Here is an 18,730-nt window from a genome sequence, read left to right on the forward strand (position 1 = left end):
TGATAATTTGGTTAAAAAATAAAGAAGTTAAAAACCTTTGGAAGTGATTATGCAAATGTTCTGTTTACTTCATTTTCTTTAGCAAAATAATTGTAACTTTTAGCAACTTTTAATAAATTTAGCTTTTAACTTTAACATTTTACAAAGATTCAAATGCATTACTGGCATTCATTTGTTTGGAATGAAGAACAGTGAAATAAAAGCTCTTGTTAGTCAGTGGTCAAACTAGCATGACTTTTACTTGAATGTCTCTGTGATCTTAAATTATCCATCGTGTCTAGGTTTTGCAGTGCAGGTGAATGTGTTGATTCATGGTTGAATCTATTGAGACAGTCAACACCTCCATTGGATCCAAGACCTTTCTTAAAATGATACTACTTTGTACATTCTAAGAAACTGATTTGTAATGCAATGTGTATTATCCTTGCTTTAATGATGTGATTCTTTGAGTGCAACTTATGCTAGAGTACACATTTCAAATGAGTGTTTCAGTATAAGTTTTTCTTACATAAATAAGGTCATTCAGTGTGCACAATTCTTTGTGCTGTTAAGATTGAGAATTTATTTGCCAAAAAAAAAAAAAAAGTTGGGGTTTCCACAGCATCATTAATTTGGCTCTGTTGCATTCTCTGAGTACCAAGGGTTACATTTAACATCATAATTCTAATGCAAAATATTTGTGCAATACAGTAGAACCTCAGAGTTACAAACACTTTGGGAATGGAAGTTGTTCGCAACTCTGAAATGTTGTAACTGAACAAAATGTTATGGTTGTTCTTTCAAAAGTTTCCAACTGAACATTCACTTAATACAGCTTTGAAAATTTACTATGCAGAAGAAAAATGCTGCTTTTAACCATCTTAATTTAAATGAAACAAGCACAGAAACAGTTTCCTTATCTTGTAAAAAAAAATTTATATTTAACAGTATTGTACTGTATTTGCCTTTATTTATTTATTTATTTTCTTGCATGTGTCTCTGCTGCTGCCTGATTGCATACTTCCAGTTCCAAATGAGGTGTGTGGTTGACTGGTCAGTTTGTAACTCTGAGGTTCTACTGTGTACTATGTTACTATCTCTGGGAGGACCATAATTTTTGAATTTCCTGATTCTTTTGCACTGACATTCCTAATGTGATTCTTTGGACACCACTATCCCAGTCGGACACCAGTGTTTCTCCACTGCCAAGTAGTAGCAGATGACCGGTGTCTTGAAAGTTGGCTTTCTGATGCAGGAGAAATCAGTGATGCAGAGTCTGGGTATATTCTAAGTATAACCCATGCACTAGTCCTGTAATAGTGATGGTCAAACAGCATGTAGTGTAATCCCTTTTTTCAGGAATCTCTGCCCAGCAGCACTAGTGTGCCCAGTTAGTTCCCAGAAAGGAGCTGTCTTAAGAAATGACTAATCGAATACGAAGGCAGAGAAAAACTCTACTGCTATTTACACAGCAACCTTTACAACGGCCTCTGCACAGAACCTTGTATAATGAAGACTAACACTGCATGTCTTTTCAAGTCTGAAAATTTTCTTCCATGCTAAGAAAAATCATTTGGAGACTGTCATAGCACACATGGTGATGCTTATTATAATGTAACACCTAGTGCAAAATCTTTTGTATACGGTTGCCCATCATGCAAAAACAGAGGAATTGGTGTTTTGCAGTGAGTAACAATGACTCAAAGTGCACAAAACCTTAAAATTGTGTTTAATTGCTAGGAGAATTTGAAAATTGATGCCAGTAGCTCATGCTTTTTTAAATTGATTCCATGGCAAATTTTTAAGTAACATGCAAAGGATTTTCCAGCTATTACCATAAGTAAAGTGAGGTTCCACTGGAAATGAAAGAGAATATGTGGTGTTTATGGCATGAACTCTTGATCTGTTTCCAAAGCAGTCCTCCCTCCACTAGAAAATAAAATCTGATCAAATATTGGATCAGGTTGGAAATAATCAATGAAGAATGCATTAAGAGGAGCTAATTTTTTTTCAGTGTTCATGTTCCAGGCTATTACAGAGGTACCTAAGAGCCTGATTGATGCAATTTGAATTGCAGTCCTTCTCAGTCAGGAGCTACAGTTTTCTGTTGAGAGAAGGTTTCATGCATGCACCTTACAATTACCAAAACTACCACAGACCACAGACCACAACTTTAACTTTGGCTAGTTATGGCAGCTTTCCATCCCTCACTTTAACTGCCCTTCTGCACACAAGCCTTTACCGGTGCAGCCAACTACGCACAACAATTAGTATTAGAGGAGAAAATAATATGGTAAATCTACATGAGCAGGAGGACAAAAGGGGGACAGAGTTAAGGTTGCAGTATGAGATCTGCAGTATGCCATTGTTGTAATGATAAGGTGCAATCTTTTGAGTGGGGGAGTAGAGAATATGTACTGTGAGGTGGTTTAACTTTTTGTTTTCTTGTGTGGGTTTGTTTGCTACATTGTATGTGTGTAGCAATACTGATTGCTTCACAACAAATGTGTGTGTGTATGTGTGTATGTATGTATTATATTTCGGTACATAGAGATGCAAAATCCCAAAATGAATACGGTTTGTCACTCTAGAGTAGATAAATTGTGGATTTTCCTATGCCTCTCATGAAATTGAGATTAATTAGGACATGCTTTTATTTTGTCAACTATTAATATCAGGACTTGACACATTAATCAGGCACCTAGTAGCCAGAGATCTAAACCCGCTATTCAGAGATCAGGAGAAAGATGAGGAGCCTGCACAACAGTAAAGTGCAGGAGCAACACTCTACTGAGAAGCCCATGTTGGTTCCCAACAGCTACTGGGAAGAAGGAAGTTGCTGAGCTTTCTACCAGGGTTCTGTCCCTGGATCCTGCTTGGGGGCTCCATCTTTCCATAGCTTTGGGAAGGAATAACAACTGTCCGTTAAAGAAACTTCTTTGTTTCTAGCTGATGGAAGTAGGAAGCAACACACTATTTTGCATTGCCTTTTATCCCAGATCTTCCCCAGCCTTCTTTATGTATAGGTCTTTTCTTGACTTGTGATTAACTCATTATATCTTTTGTCTGTGTAAATCTGAAACAGAACTCAAAACTGGGATCAGAAGAGCTTTTAAGTGACTGCTTTAGTTTCTGACACAAACATTAGCAGCATAGCAATTTGGTTTGGTCTCTTCACTTACTTTTTCATAATGCATTTTAATCTGTTAGTTTTCTTTCGCTTTTAATTGGTTAAGAAATTTTCAGAATGGAAGGAATTTTTAAAGTAAATAATTCACTTTCCAGGTTTTAATCTGAGGAGAAAACCCTACTTGCATTTGGTCAGTTTCATGCCCTTCTATTAACTATTTTTAAAACATGATATTTTGCAAGTTAATTCAGAGTGTAGATAAGAGACTCAGTATATTTTTCCCTTTGGATATGTGCCTGGGCTCAGAGAATAAGGAGATTGTTAAAAAAAATGTAGAGGGCACAAACCTATATTTTTCCTTTGAGAGGCATCTATACTATACGTTAAACCATATTTGAACTTGGTTTAAATTCAGGTCCAGATAAACTGGTTCCAAAAATTGGCCCCCAGCCATGAAGTTTTACTGAGTGCTTCCTGTGAAGCTTTTGATTTTAATGAGAGTTGATGGTATTCAACAGGTTCCAGTGTTTGGCCAGCTGGTATAAACAGGGAAAAAATGAAACCATTTTCAAAAAAGCATATTGTAGCCTAAATCCTTAGCTTGTTCTCAAGACTATGTCACTGCTTAGTCTTGAATAGTTTTCAAAGTTAAGTTATGTTCTACCCACGTTGGGAGTAATTTTTTAAAATTAATTTTTACTAGCACTAAATCTTTAATGGTGGTTGTGCTTGGAGGAGTGTGGCAGGGATTGTTTGGAGTGCTAATGACAAGTGGAATGAAGGAGGGAGAAAGAGTGACAAGGAGAGAGAGAGACTCAGGGTAGAAAGAAAGGGGGAAAAAATGGAAGACAGTTTACCCCATACTAGATAGCGTGCTTTACATCAGTGGCAGGGAAGAAATACTGAATCCAAAATAGGCAGAGAGTTCAGACATTAGAAAGTGGTGGGCAAAAGGCAAGCGGGTTAAAATCACTTGATTTAAGACTGGTTTCATATTTTGTCATTGGTGAGATACATTTCCACTGTGACTCATTTCTTAAACTAATCACAGGATTCATTCATCTCCTTTGGAAATTATTTATCCAAATACACACACAGTGTGTATTGTCTTCTTAGATCATCTTATACTAAATAATGTCTCTTTGGTTCCAAAAATTATGTTTGTTTGCATGCCCACTTCAGATGAAACCTTTGACTTTAGCTAAGCAACTACCTTTAATAGCTTTTTAAAATGTTTAACTATAAAGTCACATTAAGGGTCACTTTGTGACCTGAGAATATAATTAATTGATTGGTTCAGAATATCAGTATTAATATCCTGTTCCTATAAATATGTCATATATAATTAAAATTAGAGGGATTGTAACATATCACCGTGCTATTTGGCTTTTTTTATTGAAAAGGATGTTTTATGCAGTGGTAATGTAGCTGTGTCGGTCCACTTATATTAGAGAGTCAAGGTGGTGAGGTAGTATCTTTTATTGGACTGACTCTCTGTTGACTAAAATCTGCTAGTCAAAATTGGCAGCCAATTTTAGGACCCATTCCTGATATGTGTGGTATAATTAGAAAAATTGGTACATATGCATGTGGGACCACCAAAGCTGACTTTGTCCTTTACCTTTCAATACATGCATGAGCAGTAATGATTATAATTGAGTACTTATCTCAAACTTTTAAAATTTCTATACAGTGTATAGTATATTAGTTGTGCAAGTCCATCCTCCACTTGCTACTTTGTAAATGTAAATGTTTTAATATATTTAAGATGTTAGGATATAGCCAATAATTGGACAATAAATTGATATTAATTTCTGTATTCAGTTACAGACGTTAAGACTCAACACCCATATTTTACTTGCAGCATGCAATACTGTCTTTATATAGTGCTCCGCAGCCTATTTAATCTTTCACATCTTATAGCCCGTGTAGCTATCTAAGTATGTAAGTATGTTAGACCTCTGTCTATCATTTGCAAGATTTTAGAACTTTCAGGTGATCCCCAGTTATAAGGTTATTTTGTTATTATTCTTCCTTAATATGTAAGGATAGGTAAACTGAATTACGAGACCCATTCCAAAACTGAAACTATAGACTCAAACCTTTTTTGAGTTTGATAAAGTTTGGTTAGCTTTTCTTCTTAGTTATTTTTTCATTTTTGTGTACTTCTACACTGCCCAATTCTGGTCCGGAGCAGAGATGAAAGTGCTAAAATCAGACAAGAGTGACTGTCCTTGAGAGATTACCAGCCCAGGTTTGCAGCATCAAGAGGTCTGGATAAGACTTGAATAAGCATTTGAGCTTTTGGATGCTTATCAGTACCAAACTTTCTGAGGTTTGTCCATCACTAGTAGCAGGGCTTGAAAAATTTGCCGGACACCGGTCTGAGAACCAGAAGTCGATGGAAAAGAAAGGGCCTCATGAGAGACTATGCCCTGCTGAGAGCCAACCCTCAATTCAGCTTCTACCTGTTTGGAAGGGAGAGGGTGCTGGATTTCTGCCAGTGTGCTATCAATAAACCCCTTATTTTATTTTTACTTTATTTGGGGGAGGGGGGGGCATGGGCAGCTTCATATTTTGTATCAGCTTTAGGCTTGTAGGGGTTTGATAAATTTAAAGCCCTAATCCTGTTTAACTGATGGAAATGAGAGAGAGCTTTCTACCTCTTCCGCTCCTCCATAGGCTCCTCATTGCATAGAATGGTAGTGGCTCTCTGCTACTTTAGTCTATCCTCCTGGCTGCTGAGAAGAGGATAGGAAGAGAGGTCTGTCTATTCTACTCTATTCCTTCAGCAGCCTCCATTTTTAGATAATTCTCTCTCTGCTGATGCTCATAATGGTCCCAAGCAGCAGAAACAACCTTGTGAGATTGGAGCGATTGTTGACAATTTCACTGCTGCCCAGTAAGTACTGTATTACATCAGTGAAAAAAGCTAGTCTTGCTAATGTCATTCTTCTGCTCATTGGTAAAGCTGTGAACAACAGCAGAGGCATTTGGGCTATCTGCAGACTGAGAAAGTCAACAGTTCATTGGTTTACATTCATCTCATATTTGGAAGATTTTCTTATCAACCATAAATGTAGAAAATGATTAATTATAAAGTGGTAGCTTGAATTTTGCAGAAATTGCTGGCTGAGGTTCTCCCCTCACCAGGGAAAACTCTGTTGCCACTGGTGAGTGTCTGAGAGGATTTTTCAAGATCTGGAGCCTGGTCTGCACTAACAAGGTAAGTCGATTTAAGTTACGCTAGTTAAGTTATGTAAGATACGTAACTTAAGTCGACGTAGCTTAGATTGACTTACAGTGGTGTCTGCACCATGCTTTGTTGACAGGAGATGTTCTCCAGTCGACATAGCTTCCACCTCTCTGGGAGGTGGAGTACTGAAGTCAACAGGAGAGCGCTCTCCCATCGACTTGTCACGTCTTCACCAAACCGGCTAAATTGATACTCACTGCATCAATCACAGCAGTGCCGATTTAGCCTGTAGTGAACACACACCCTGGCTGTCATGCTGGCTGCATGCCTCCATTTAAGTTGTTTAGAGGTCTAAACAAATCCTTGAAGAAATTGTCAGCTTGAAATCTAATCAGATTGAAAAATGATTGTAAAATAGTTTCAGGTGCTACATCTATGCCTGAGTTTCCCTGCCAATATTTGTGACACAAACAGGGGAAACTGATTTTTTGTACAATACATTGCAAGTGAAAGTGACTTAGACAAAGTTCTGTCAAATGCATGTGGTAAACGAACTGAAAAAATATATTTTTTTCTTTATTCTTTTTGTTATAATAGTATATTATGTGTTACTTGTAACAATAGTAAGTAAACATTTTTCAGATGGAAGTGAAATTTTTAAAAAGTTAATTGTGTTCTTCTAATAAAGAACATTGTGTTATAATATGGTAAATATCAGTTTCCCAAGAGTAGTTTTACACCAAGAGAGAGTACTCGGATGTAAATATATTAAAACGTATTTTCTTAATGTTGCCAGTAAGATCTCTGATTGCAAGGATTTCTTATCACCTACAATGGCTAGTAAAGTTGCAAATGCTCAGCACCTGTCAGGGTGCTCAGTAGCTGGTGGCATTGGGCCCTAAAATGAAAACTATTAAATTGAAATCTAAACAGTAGATAATTAACAAAGTAAACTAATTGAATGTATATCATCACCCCCTTGTGAGATTGTCAGTGATAGTTGTGGCCCTGGACACATTATGTGTATGTCTTCTGTGCACCGAACAAGAACAAACTGGGTGTGCAAATGCTGAAGTAATTATAGTTTTGGAGGCTAAAACGTTCCTGACGTGACCTTAAGCAATATGTGCCATGCTGCTTTTATGACTTTTGTTTGCTGCTTTATTTTTTATACTCTTGAAACACAAACCTTTGATTTTATTTATAATGGTTTTAAATCTCATGGTAATATTTTAAGATTACTGATTGTACTTGGTTATATTTAAACTGTGCTAGATTGTATATATTAAACTGTGCTAGATTGTTTGATTTTTTTCAATATTTTCTTGTATTTTTGTAGGACCCCAGCTGAATGCACAACTAGAAGGTTGGCTTTCTCAAGTACAATCTACAAAAAGACCTGCTAGAGCCATTATTGCACCGTAAGTTTCATATCTGTATTTTAACATTTGCGATATTAAGTCCTTTCTTCAGATCTCTCTTAAAGTATTGTTTTTTGCCTAAATAGTATGCTGACTGGGCTCCAGTTAAATTGGGGTTCTCAGACTGGGTATCGTGACCTCTCAGTGGGTTGCAAGATGGTTACATGGGAGTCGCGAGCCGTCAGCTCCATTGGGCTGACAGCCCTGAGCCCCCATTAAATTATCCCCCCCTCCCCTGTTTTTAATTTATAAAGGGGTCTCACTCAGAGGCTTGCTGTGTGAAACGGGTCACCAATACAAAAAGTTTGAAAACCACTGAAAATACTCTGAATATCATGAAAACTGAGGCATAAGACCTGTATCCAGTATAATATATGATTGATTATTAGTTTCTGTGGACAAATGAGATAATAAAAGCATTCCTTTTCCCAGAAAAAGGTTTGTTCCTACAAGCCAATTCAGAGGTGATTTAGTAGAGTGATAGTATGAAGATTGCAAAGTCGTCAGAAGGGACTTTGATTCTTTCTTTGTCTGTATAGCACCAAGTACAGAATTGGTACATTAATAATAATAATGGCTACCTAGATTCTGTAAACATCTTATGCTAATGTGCATTTTGACTTGTGGATCAGTTGAGGTTTATCCTTTTTTGCTTCCGTTTGTTTTCTTTGTAAGAATTTCAGTTTAAAATGTTTTTTAAATAATACTTGATTTGGGTTCTAGAAGTATCTTTGTATGACTCTGCTTGGTATGTCTGCTTCTGAAAAATGCTTTCAGAATGATTAAATAGACTTTGTACCACGCTTTCAAAAAAGTTACTCTTTGGGCTGTGAACAAGCTAGATACAGTTAAGCCCAAATGCTAATTCTCTTCAGACATTTGAAATAGCAGGAAAAAGTGGTTTATTAATATTCCTCCTCGTCCAAAAAAGCAGTGATACTGACTAATTCTAGACTTCTAGGTAATGCATGAGATAGTTGTCTTTTCAATGGTCAAACAGGACCATGAACCAAATACCCTGAAAGATCATGCCCTTATTAAATACTGTAAAAGTTCTTAACCTGAACTGCAGTGGTGAAGTAATGTCAGGCCGTAGAAATCTTTTAACCCAGTTTTCCTTGTGTTCCTTCAGTCTCTGTGAAAGCAATGAGCACATTCTGACTGAACTGTAGCCCCATGCAAAGATCAAAGAATATCACTTCTAGTGCAAACCATAGGGAGGGTGAACAGATACTGGAAATAACAGTTGTAGTTTGGTCAGGAGTATATTCTTATTCCTTTTGGGACTATATCATGTGCTAGCATCAAAGACACCGAGAGCCATAAAAATGTATTGTTTGCAGGAATTACAGTTACTGCAAAATTTATAAACACTTGTGCAAGTGTCTGAACTACCAAAGTAACATAGCAAATAGGAAACTAAAAAGGGCACAGCTATTTTGCAAAAAGCCTAGCCATGTTTTTAAAATTATTAACATGGCAATAAAATCTTAGACTGGCCATGCAGCCCTATATAGTTTTCTGTCTGCAGGATAGATTTGAAAAATAACAGCTAGTCTTTTCTAAAACACATTAAGGTAGAATTGGCAGAGGAGATATAAGATGACAGAATAAAAGAGTGAGGCCAATCCAGTTTACTATGAGATGGGAAAGATATATTAAGGTAGGGTAATTTGGTTATAGTGACTTTTATTTAAATGTAATACTTGATGTATATTTATAACGATATCACAGAAGTTACAGTAAGAAACTGGACCCAAATCCTGCTAACATTATGGAAGACAGCGTGGTCAAGTGGACAGATACTAGACTGAGTTCTGTTTCCAGCCCTGCTACTGATTCTTTTTGTGCCCTTGGGCAAATCATTCATTTATCAGTGTCTCTGCTTTCTTCCCTGTAAAATGGAACAGCGATGCTTACCTTCCTTGATAAAAAATGGTTTGAGATCACTGAATGAAATAAGTAGTGTAGGGAGAAATTACAGACTAGGTAGTCAGATTTTTAAGGTCACAAGGAATCACTGTGATCTACTCTGACCTGCATAACAGCCATCAAATTTCACCCAGTGATCCTGCATTGAGCCCAATAATTTGAACTGCAGCATATATTTTACAAAGATAAAACCCTCTTGACTGAAAGGATTTCCAACTCACTGTGTAAGCCTGTTTCAATGTGTAATTGCTTTTACTGGTAATTTTCAGTTTGAAGTTTTCTGTCTTTAACTTCTAGCCATTGGAGTTTGTTATGCCTTTGCTAAATTAAAGAACCCTATACTGTCGGATATCTTCTCTCTGCATAGATGCTTATAGATCACTTCTGTTGTAAGATTGATCTCCTTAAGTTTCTTGTTGAAAGGTGTGTTTTACAGACCACGAATAATTCCTCTAGCTCTTTTCTGAACCCTATCCAATTTTTCAACATTCTTTTCAAAGTGTGGACAGCAGATCTAGACACTGGATTCAAAACAAGTAGTTTAAATGGCTGGAAACTTTTTGGCATATAATGGGTCTGGAAAACCAGGAAAGGGAAGGAGCATCGCCTCAGCCAGTGATGGCCATAGAGTGTGATAGGAAATGACTGGGTTCAACCCCACTCCTCTCATTTAATTTCCCAATAGTTGTAACCATTACTGTGCTAGATTCCATGCATTTACCCCACACCCATTTGTTACCTGGTAGATGTATTCTTTCATTGCCAAGGTACATCCCCTCGCTTCCTTTCCCACTTGCTTCCCATCACATATAGTAGTCCTTTAGTGCTAGAATATAGGTATTGCTTTCACCTTCTTCTTATTCATTACTCAGTGTTGCTACAAAGTTCTAATGATGTACAGTTGTATGGTGTGCAGTATATTGACAAACATGAAGACCTAGGTGACCATGGATTTGTTATAGTATCTTAGATAAGTAATACAGCTTAGTTAGTGCCAAGGGCTGTCTTTAGCAATAAAAGGTACAATGCCTATAAATAGTAGAAAATACAATATGTACAGTATATCTGGGATGTCATGTGCCAGTTAACCTTCAGTTTTGTGTTTTTATTTAGATTTTTTGTCTTACAAAGATTTCCATTTCTTTTGCCATTTTCAAATAAGCTGTCAGTTTTGTTACTACTTTAAATAGCCTTTCATAAGGAAAACAGTGGAACTTCTTCAAAAATAAATTTTTAGAACATATTGTAACCAGCACATCCCACATATACCTAATATTGCCTTTTAAAAGTGTCAGCCCTGGTTAATTCTTGCCAACTCTTATTTCTGTTTTGATCATTCTCTTAAGTTTTTCTTTTTAGATTGCTAATATTAATATGCTACTTGTTCTCAGTCTTAAACCTAAAAGTTAATTTTCAAATATGTGTTTTGTAGTCATGCTGGATATACCTACTGTGGGTCATGTGCAGCCCATGCTTACAAACAAGTGGATCCTACTATTACGTAAGTAGCACTAAAATATCTCAGTTTATATATACACACACACACAGAGTTTTATTACAGTGTAACTCCATTGAAACTGGACTTGACACAAAACTGGAGTAATTCAGTGGTAGCTTTTTATGTGAACTTGATCCAGCTCCCTTTCATAGTCAGTGGACGCACCCTCATTGGCCTCAGTGGATGTTAGACCAAGCCCTGTATAGTCATAGATTTTTAGGATCATTACAATTTTCCAGTCCAGTGGTGCTCAAACTGTGGGTCGGGACCCCATTTTAATGGGGTCACCAGGGCTGGTGTTAGACTTGCTGGGGGCTGAGCCCCACCGCCTGGGGCCAAAGTCAAAGCCCGAGGGCTTCAGCCCTGGGCGGCGAGGCTCAGGTTACAGGCCCCCTGCCAGCCTGGGGATGAAGCCCTTGGGCTTTGGCTTTGACCCACTGGCCCGTGGCAGTGGGGCTTTGGCCCCCCACTCCTGGGGTCATGTAGTAATGTTTGTTGTCAGAAGTGGGTCACGGTGCAATGAAGTTTGAGAACCCCTGTTCTAGTGTGATCTCCTGCATAACACAGGACATAGAATTTCACCCAGTAATTCCTGAATCAAGCCTATAATTTCTGGTTGAGATAGAAAATATCCTTTAGGAAGACATCCAGTCTTAAATTCTCCAGGGGTCTATAAGTATAATTACACAAAAAAACTACATTAAAAGAACATTGGTGCAAAGTCAGAACTCAGAAGGTAGAAAATGCCAGAATTAAGGTTGCCTGTACAACACAATTAGTGACCACCTCTGAAAAGTTTTGTTAAGTGACATTGAACCTCTGTGGCAGAGGCAGAAATAGAATCCAGTTCTCCAGGGCAGCATTTGGCTGCCTTAACAATGAGGCAGTCCTTTCTCTTCCTGCAATCCTTGGCCTCATTTACGACACACCTTCCAAAGCTGGCAGCTTTCACAGAGCCACAAGCACAGGTGTGTACCTGGTGTGGTTCACAAACTCTCCTGCCCCTTTTGTGGCAAGAGGGAGACCCTGGTACACATCTATTGCATCAGGTTGCAGCCCCTCTTCTAGCTCCTCCAGAATCTCTTATTGAGATTCTGGGTATACTTCTCCCTGCACCTCCTGATTTTGGCAAACCCCATCTGTGACCCCACTAAGTCATGAGATCTACTTTTCAACCTCCTCCTGGCGCTGGCCAAGCCGACTATCCATCATATGAGGAAGAGGAAGCTGGCTGGGTGAGGGGGTGCTCTGCAACTGTGGGGCCTACTTTTATTTCCTTGTCCAATGACACTTCCAGGCAGAATTCCTCTGGGTGGCATCCACTCACTCCTGAGATGCCTTTGAAGAGTGATGGGTGCTGTCAGGCGTTTTCTGCTCAGTGTCCCCTTCTGGTTCCCTGATTTTTACCCTATGACCTTCACTTACCTCTCTGTTTTTTCATTTGTTGTCCCCTGTATTCAGTTGTGACCCAGGTCCACTGGTCCCTCCCCCCGGCTAAGGACCTAGGCCTGCCATTTTCCCCAGATCTACAATAGGTACAAACCTTCCAGTTCCTGCAACAAATGAGGCAGGAGTCCTACAAACGATAGCTTCCTTCACTATACAACCGTGACTCATCCCCAAAGTAGGTCCAGCTTGTGCACAGAATGAGGTCCTGTGGAAAGAATGGTATATGATCACTGAAGTCAGTGGGAGTTACTAATTGTTCCAACTGTACTTGTTCCGAAAATGCACAGGCACAAAACTGGTCTGCAGTTGCCTGCTGAACCATAGGGCCAGTTACTGTAGTTTAAAAAATGAAAACGTGCATGTATTTTGCTAGTTGCAGCGTATTTCAGAACTTCTTGCCACGTATTAACAATCAATTCTCATTTAAAGTATCTTTAGTGTTTGAGTCAAATATGCATTTTGAAGCTAAATAGTGATACTTTAAGAAAGATAGTGTTAGAAATAATAAACCAGTTTCTTTTTTGTTTCATCAGTGGTTTATCAGAAAAAAAGCAAACCATGTTCCAAAGTAGTAAAGTTATTCTGATTCTTTCTGAAATATTTGGAGCAAAATGAGAACAATTTTTTTAAAGGAAAACAATTGATAACACTATACAGGTATGTTTTCTGCATTGACATTTTTAGAACAAGTTCTACTTCCTAGATTTAATGGCATTGAATTGCTGGATTTTTTTCTACGTCACTTGTTTACCACGTAGCTTGTTTAAAACTTGCAGGAGCATCTCATTCTGCCTCAGTTGAGGAACTGTATTTTCTGGATAGATTTCAAAGTGGATTGATGCAGCACATCAGCATTTTTTCCTTTGCTTTGCTCCACCACTGCTTGCACAAAAAGCAAAGCACAACAAAACTGGTGGTATCTACCTACTGAAGCACTATCATAGATTTCCCTTGCAAAGGCAAGGCTGCTTCTAAAATTTCTCTGGCAGGAAAGACTGACCTTTAATCAGGGCCAGAGACCTGGTGAAATGACTACCTGTTGCCCACAAGAAGACAAAGCCTGCAGTGCCAGTAGTATACTAATGACATGCAGGTCTATGTAGTTTTTTCATGTAGCTGACTCACAGATAACAGAGTGCTTGAAGGAGATTAGAGCATTGGAGAAAAAAAGCAGCTCCCTTAAATCGAACTCAGGAAAGACTGTAGTAATGTGAATCAGAAGAAGCTTTGAGTAATTGATAATAAACATACCACCCAACCCTCAGTGGGGGGCATGTGCCCTCAGCTACCTAAGATGGTGGGCAGCATGGGACTCATGTTGGACTCATCACTAACTCTGGAGAATCAAATATCTGTCAGTAAAGGCCTGCACTATGCTAGGGGTATTTTCTAACCAACTCGGTTAAACTAGTTTTCATCATCTAAAGGAGGCTTTAAAAGTGGCTTGTGTTGTAGTGCAGACCCTGTTTTAGGTGGTTTAAGGTGGCCTTGACCCATTTTTACTGAACCAGCTTCAAAATCACCTATCAAACACTCAGCACTTTGCAGCATCAGACCCTAAGTGACCAAGAATTGAACCATGCTCTTGCTCTTGGCAAAGTAGAGCACTACCATTAGCCACCAGTTTAACCCCCCACAAATTAGTTCAGTTTATCATGTTCTTTTTCAACTTTTTTTTTTCCTAACACAGTGTTTTGTGGGAGTACAGTTGTTCTGATTTTGGTTTTTGTATTAATTATCCTAGCCGGAAAATTTTCATCCTTGGGCCTTCCCATCATGTGCCCCTTTCCCGATGTGCACTTTCCAGTGTGGAGATATATAGAACACCTCTGTATGATCTTCGAATTGATCAAAAGAGTATGTATATAGTAAGCTTGCGTCTTTCAGATTTCTGTATTTTTTTAATTATTTGTATTACTGAAACACCTAGGAGCCCTTGGTTTTGGGTGGGTGGGGCGGGACGTGTATTTAGAAGAAAAAGTCCATAAATTACCAGTCCAAGATAATACGTGTAACCTCATAAACAGGTAGAGAACGGTTTTTGTCACATTCAGCAGTTTGTGTTTTGTGCATTGGCCGATGGCTAAGGTGCTATATTAATAAACGTACACATCCAGCAGCAGCTCATTTGATCAACTTTTTCCTCACCAATATATGGTTAGTGGAAATCTAAAAACACAAAGATTATGTGGATGAGTACACGTTTTAATATATTTTTGTACAATTTAAATCTTTTATACCGTAATGACTGTAGAAAGCATATAGAAGATGCTAAAGATATCACTGCTTTACACAATGCATTCTTAACTATAAGATACAGACTTAATTAAAAATGTTGTAACTTGGTTTTAAATGCAAGTTACACTTCAGTTAGAAAGCTACAACGGAGAATGTTCTGTGATCATAGCTCCCAGAGGCAGGGAGTATTATTTTATTGTGCCACTTCTAACAAGGTACGCTGTAATGTAATTTTTGATAAAAATTTATTTGAATGAAGCATTTTAATAGATTTTTAAATCTTTTCAGTTTATGGAGAATTGTGGAAGACTGGAATGTTTGAGCGTATGTCTCTACAGACCGATGAAGATGAACACAGTATTGAAATGCATTTGCCTTATACTGCTAAAGCCATGGAAAGGTAATGTGGCTAAACGCTTATTTTGCAACAACTAAAATTATACATTTGAACAGCATGTGTGTTCCAGTAAGAAGAAGTGATCCTCCTTTGGTGGGAGAATGATAATTTTTTAACAGAAAAATTTAAGAATACAAATTAGAGACTTGAGATTTCTTGGTAGGAAGGAAACTGGGAGCAGGGCAAGCAGTTGAGCAATGAAATGTGACCATCCTGTAGAAAGTAGTTAGTATTGTATATTGACTCGTGAATACAGTTAATTTTGGGGATAACTTCCTGACAGTAAAATCTAAGAATCTGTAAATTGTTTTTCTACTTATTGTAAGGCCAGAAGTGAATTTTTGCAAAGCTAGGTAAAATTAAATCTCCCATGCGGAGATATACATGTAAAAGACTTGACAAAATACTAATACTGTAAATGTACATTAGGGAACAGTCCTGCCTTGAAATATGTAAGAAATGACTTAATAAGTCATCCATATCTCTAAATGTTAGGATTCTGTGACTGGTTCACTGAACCATTTGCCCAGTTTAACAAAAAGTTTTAATAGTGTTAGATGTTTTCTATTGAGGTTCCTAAATGTGTATGTACTTTTGGCAACTTAAAAATCAGTGTCCAGTTGATAGCTCCTTTTGTTACAGGTGATCCCTATGATTACTATAACTAAAAGAGAGTAAAGAAAAACCCACAGGGTCCAGGGGCTGTCCTTGGCCCCCTACACAGGGCTCCACTCCTGGCCCCACTCTGTGGAGGGGCACTGGGCATAGGGGTTAGTGGGGTGGGCACTGTGGTTCTCAACCTGTGGCCCAGGTAACAAATAGGTTGAGAATAAATAGATTGAGAACCACTGGTGTAGAAGGTCAGCATCACTTACGTCCTATCTTGCGTCTTAAGTACAATTTCAGTGGTGTGTATCTGTTGTGCTGCTCCTCTACATAGGGGACTTTCCCTCTTTGATTTTGTCCACAGTCACTTTTTTTGCTGTTCCTTCTATAGAGTTGGTTTTTTCTGTTGGTTTTGTGGCTTTCTCACACTGCAACTAAGGAGAGAAAAAAGATTTTTGAAAATAAGAAAATGTTGCAAAATAGCAAACATTGACAGGGGTCTTGGGGAAGGTGTAGTATCTAAAGCTATTTTTAATTGTGTTTTTTAATTAACTACATTTCAGGCTAATAGTTTCCTTTTAAGGGGCAGATTTATAATTTCAGTTATCATACCTTGAAGAAGAACTGTATTCTTAAAATGAATATTTTAAATATGAAATCTTTTTTCTTTTGCTTATAAGCCATAAGGATGAGTTTACCATTGTTCCAGTATTGGTTGGAGCACTGAGTGAGTCAAAAGAACAGGAATTTGGAAAACTCTTCAGTAAATACCTAGCAGATCCTAGTAATCTCTTTGTGGTTTCTTCTGACTTCTGCCATTGGGGTAAGTTACAGGTTTTCTTTGTATTATAGCAATGTGGTACCTACATTGTAGCTATATTTGAGCAGGCCCTTTCATTAAATATTCTTTGGTGCTTAGAACTTTATGGTAAATTTATCCTTTGAACATAAATGTTTTTCTGCCAAAAGTGAATTTTTATTTTGAAAATTAGGTTAAATTAAATTTGGCAGTCTTTGAGTTATCAGTGGGTTGGGAGAGGGAGGTAGTGAAGGTGTGTGTTACATGCTTCTTTGCACTATTACAGCCTGGTAACAGTGATTGTAGTTCTTTGCTCTTATGTTCTTCTGTGGATTTAAAAGGAATTCACAAAATTAGTTAATTGATTTATGAAACATGCCAACATCCATATGATGGAAGTAACTATACCTATTTACAGATGGGTAAACTGAAGCACAGTGCTTATGTGAATTGCCTAGGACAGTGTTTCCCAAACTTGGGATGCCACTTGTGTAGGGAAAGCCCCTGGCGGGCCGGGCTGGTTTGTTTACCTGCCATGTCCGCAGGTCTGGCCGATCACAGCTCCCACTGGCCGTGGTTCGCTGCTCCAGGCCAATGGGAGCTGCAGGAAGCGGCGGCCAGTATGTCCCTCAGCCCGTGCCGCTTCCCAAAGCGGCATTGTGTGGTCCAATGTTAATTGCCTACCAGTGACTTCATATCAAATTTCCTCAATTTACAAGTAAATAGATGGTTTTGGCCTGGAGCAGCAAACCGCCGCCAGTGGGAGCCGCGATCGGTCGAACCTGCGGATGCGGAAGGTAAACAAACCGGCCCAGCCCGCCAGGGGCTTTCCCTACACAAGTGACGTCCCAAGTTTGGGAAACACTGGCCTAGGATCATACATCAGGTGTTGGTGGCAGAGTCAGAATCCAGGAGTTCTGACTTCCATTTTGTTGTATTAACCAATAACACTTGTTTATGTAGCTTTTTAATGTATGATTATGGCTGATAAAGGGACTGTTTCAAAAAGGTACACCCTTTATTACCAGTTCTGGCATGTAGGCAGGAGAGAACATCATAACTTTCAGATTCCAGATTGATTTTGCAGGGCAAAACCGTCCATTTACTTGTAAACTGAGCAAATTTGATATGAAGTCATTGGTAGGCAATTAACATTGGACCACACAATGCCATTTTTACATGGTCATTTTTCAAAGTATAACTGCACTTTAAGTGGTATCGTTTTAATTTCTGTGTTTCTGGTGAGGTTCTGTGGTGGTGTTTGGAATGACTTCAGTGGAACAGAAAGATATAATGGAAAATACCATTCCTTTATGAATATCTTAAAGGCATCACTTCCAATTTTTGATTTACAATTGATTTTACGTTAGATTGGCTACCAGAGGATTTGGATTCAGGTGTACTTTGCTTTTCATTATAATTGAAATTATTTTGGGGAGTGTTCTAGCTACTAATCTGTCCCTTTTTATTTTGTACATGATTTTTGTTTCAAGGTCAAAGATTCCGTTACAGTTACTATGATGAATCCCAAGGAGAGATTTATAGATCTATTGAGCACCTAGATAAAATGGTAAGATTTCAGATTTGGGGCAATTAATTGTCTAATAAGTTTCTCCTTCACGTGACTTTGAATGCTTCTAGAATCTCTAAGAAAATATTCAAGATTTGATACATTGTTGATTGTATGCTTTTTCTCTTTCACTTGTCATACAGAGGGTTTTTAACTACTGTACTGTAATCAGTGTATTGGCAGCTGGTATCATACACTTTACTGAGTGTGCACAATGTATAGTGGATGTAATTATTGTGATACAGGAGGGCCAGGGAGCAGTGGTAGAGTGTTAGAGGGGAAATATATAAACCCCAGGCTAATTAAGGCGTGGTTCCCTGTAGACTAGGGAGGGTGGCTACAGGTTAATTGGAGCACCTGCAGTCAATTAAGGCCCTTTCAGGAACCTAATAAAAACCCTCTGCTTCAGGCAGATGGAGAAGGAGGAAGGAGAGAGGACTGGAGCTTGGAGGTGTGCTGTAAGACTTGAAAGATCAGAGAACCAAAGTAAGGGAGACCCTACCCCAGCGGGGGAG

General features: G+C 38.3%; 1 protein-coding gene across 4 annotated transcripts in view; it reads left to right on the plus strand.

Moving 5' to 3' along the window:
- Positions 1–18,730, plus strand: part of MEMO1 (mediator of cell motility 1) — a 55,585-nt gene that overhangs the window by 21,773 nt on the left and 15,082 nt on the right. For all 4 annotated transcript variants that reach the window (XM_039530192.1, XM_039530188.1, XM_039530189.1 and 1 more), the window contains 6 exons: positions 7,645–7,726; positions 11,091–11,159; positions 14,350–14,462; positions 15,132–15,243; positions 16,527–16,669; positions 18,139–18,215. In XM_039530192.1, the coding sequence (XP_039386126.1) occupies positions 7,645–7,726; positions 11,091–11,159; positions 14,350–14,462; positions 15,132–15,243; positions 16,527–16,669; positions 18,139–18,215 (596 nt within the window). The remainder of the gene's footprint in view (positions 1–7,644; positions 7,727–11,090; positions 11,160–14,349; positions 14,463–15,131; positions 15,244–16,526; positions 16,670–18,138; positions 18,216–18,730) is intronic.

The sequence above is a fragment of the Mauremys reevesii genome, linkage group 3 (assembly GCF_016161935.1).
Source record: "Mauremys reevesii isolate NIE-2019 linkage group 3, ASM1616193v1, whole genome shotgun sequence".
NCBI classification, from domain to species: domain Eukaryota; kingdom Metazoa; phylum Chordata; order Testudines; family Geoemydidae; genus Mauremys; species Mauremys reevesii.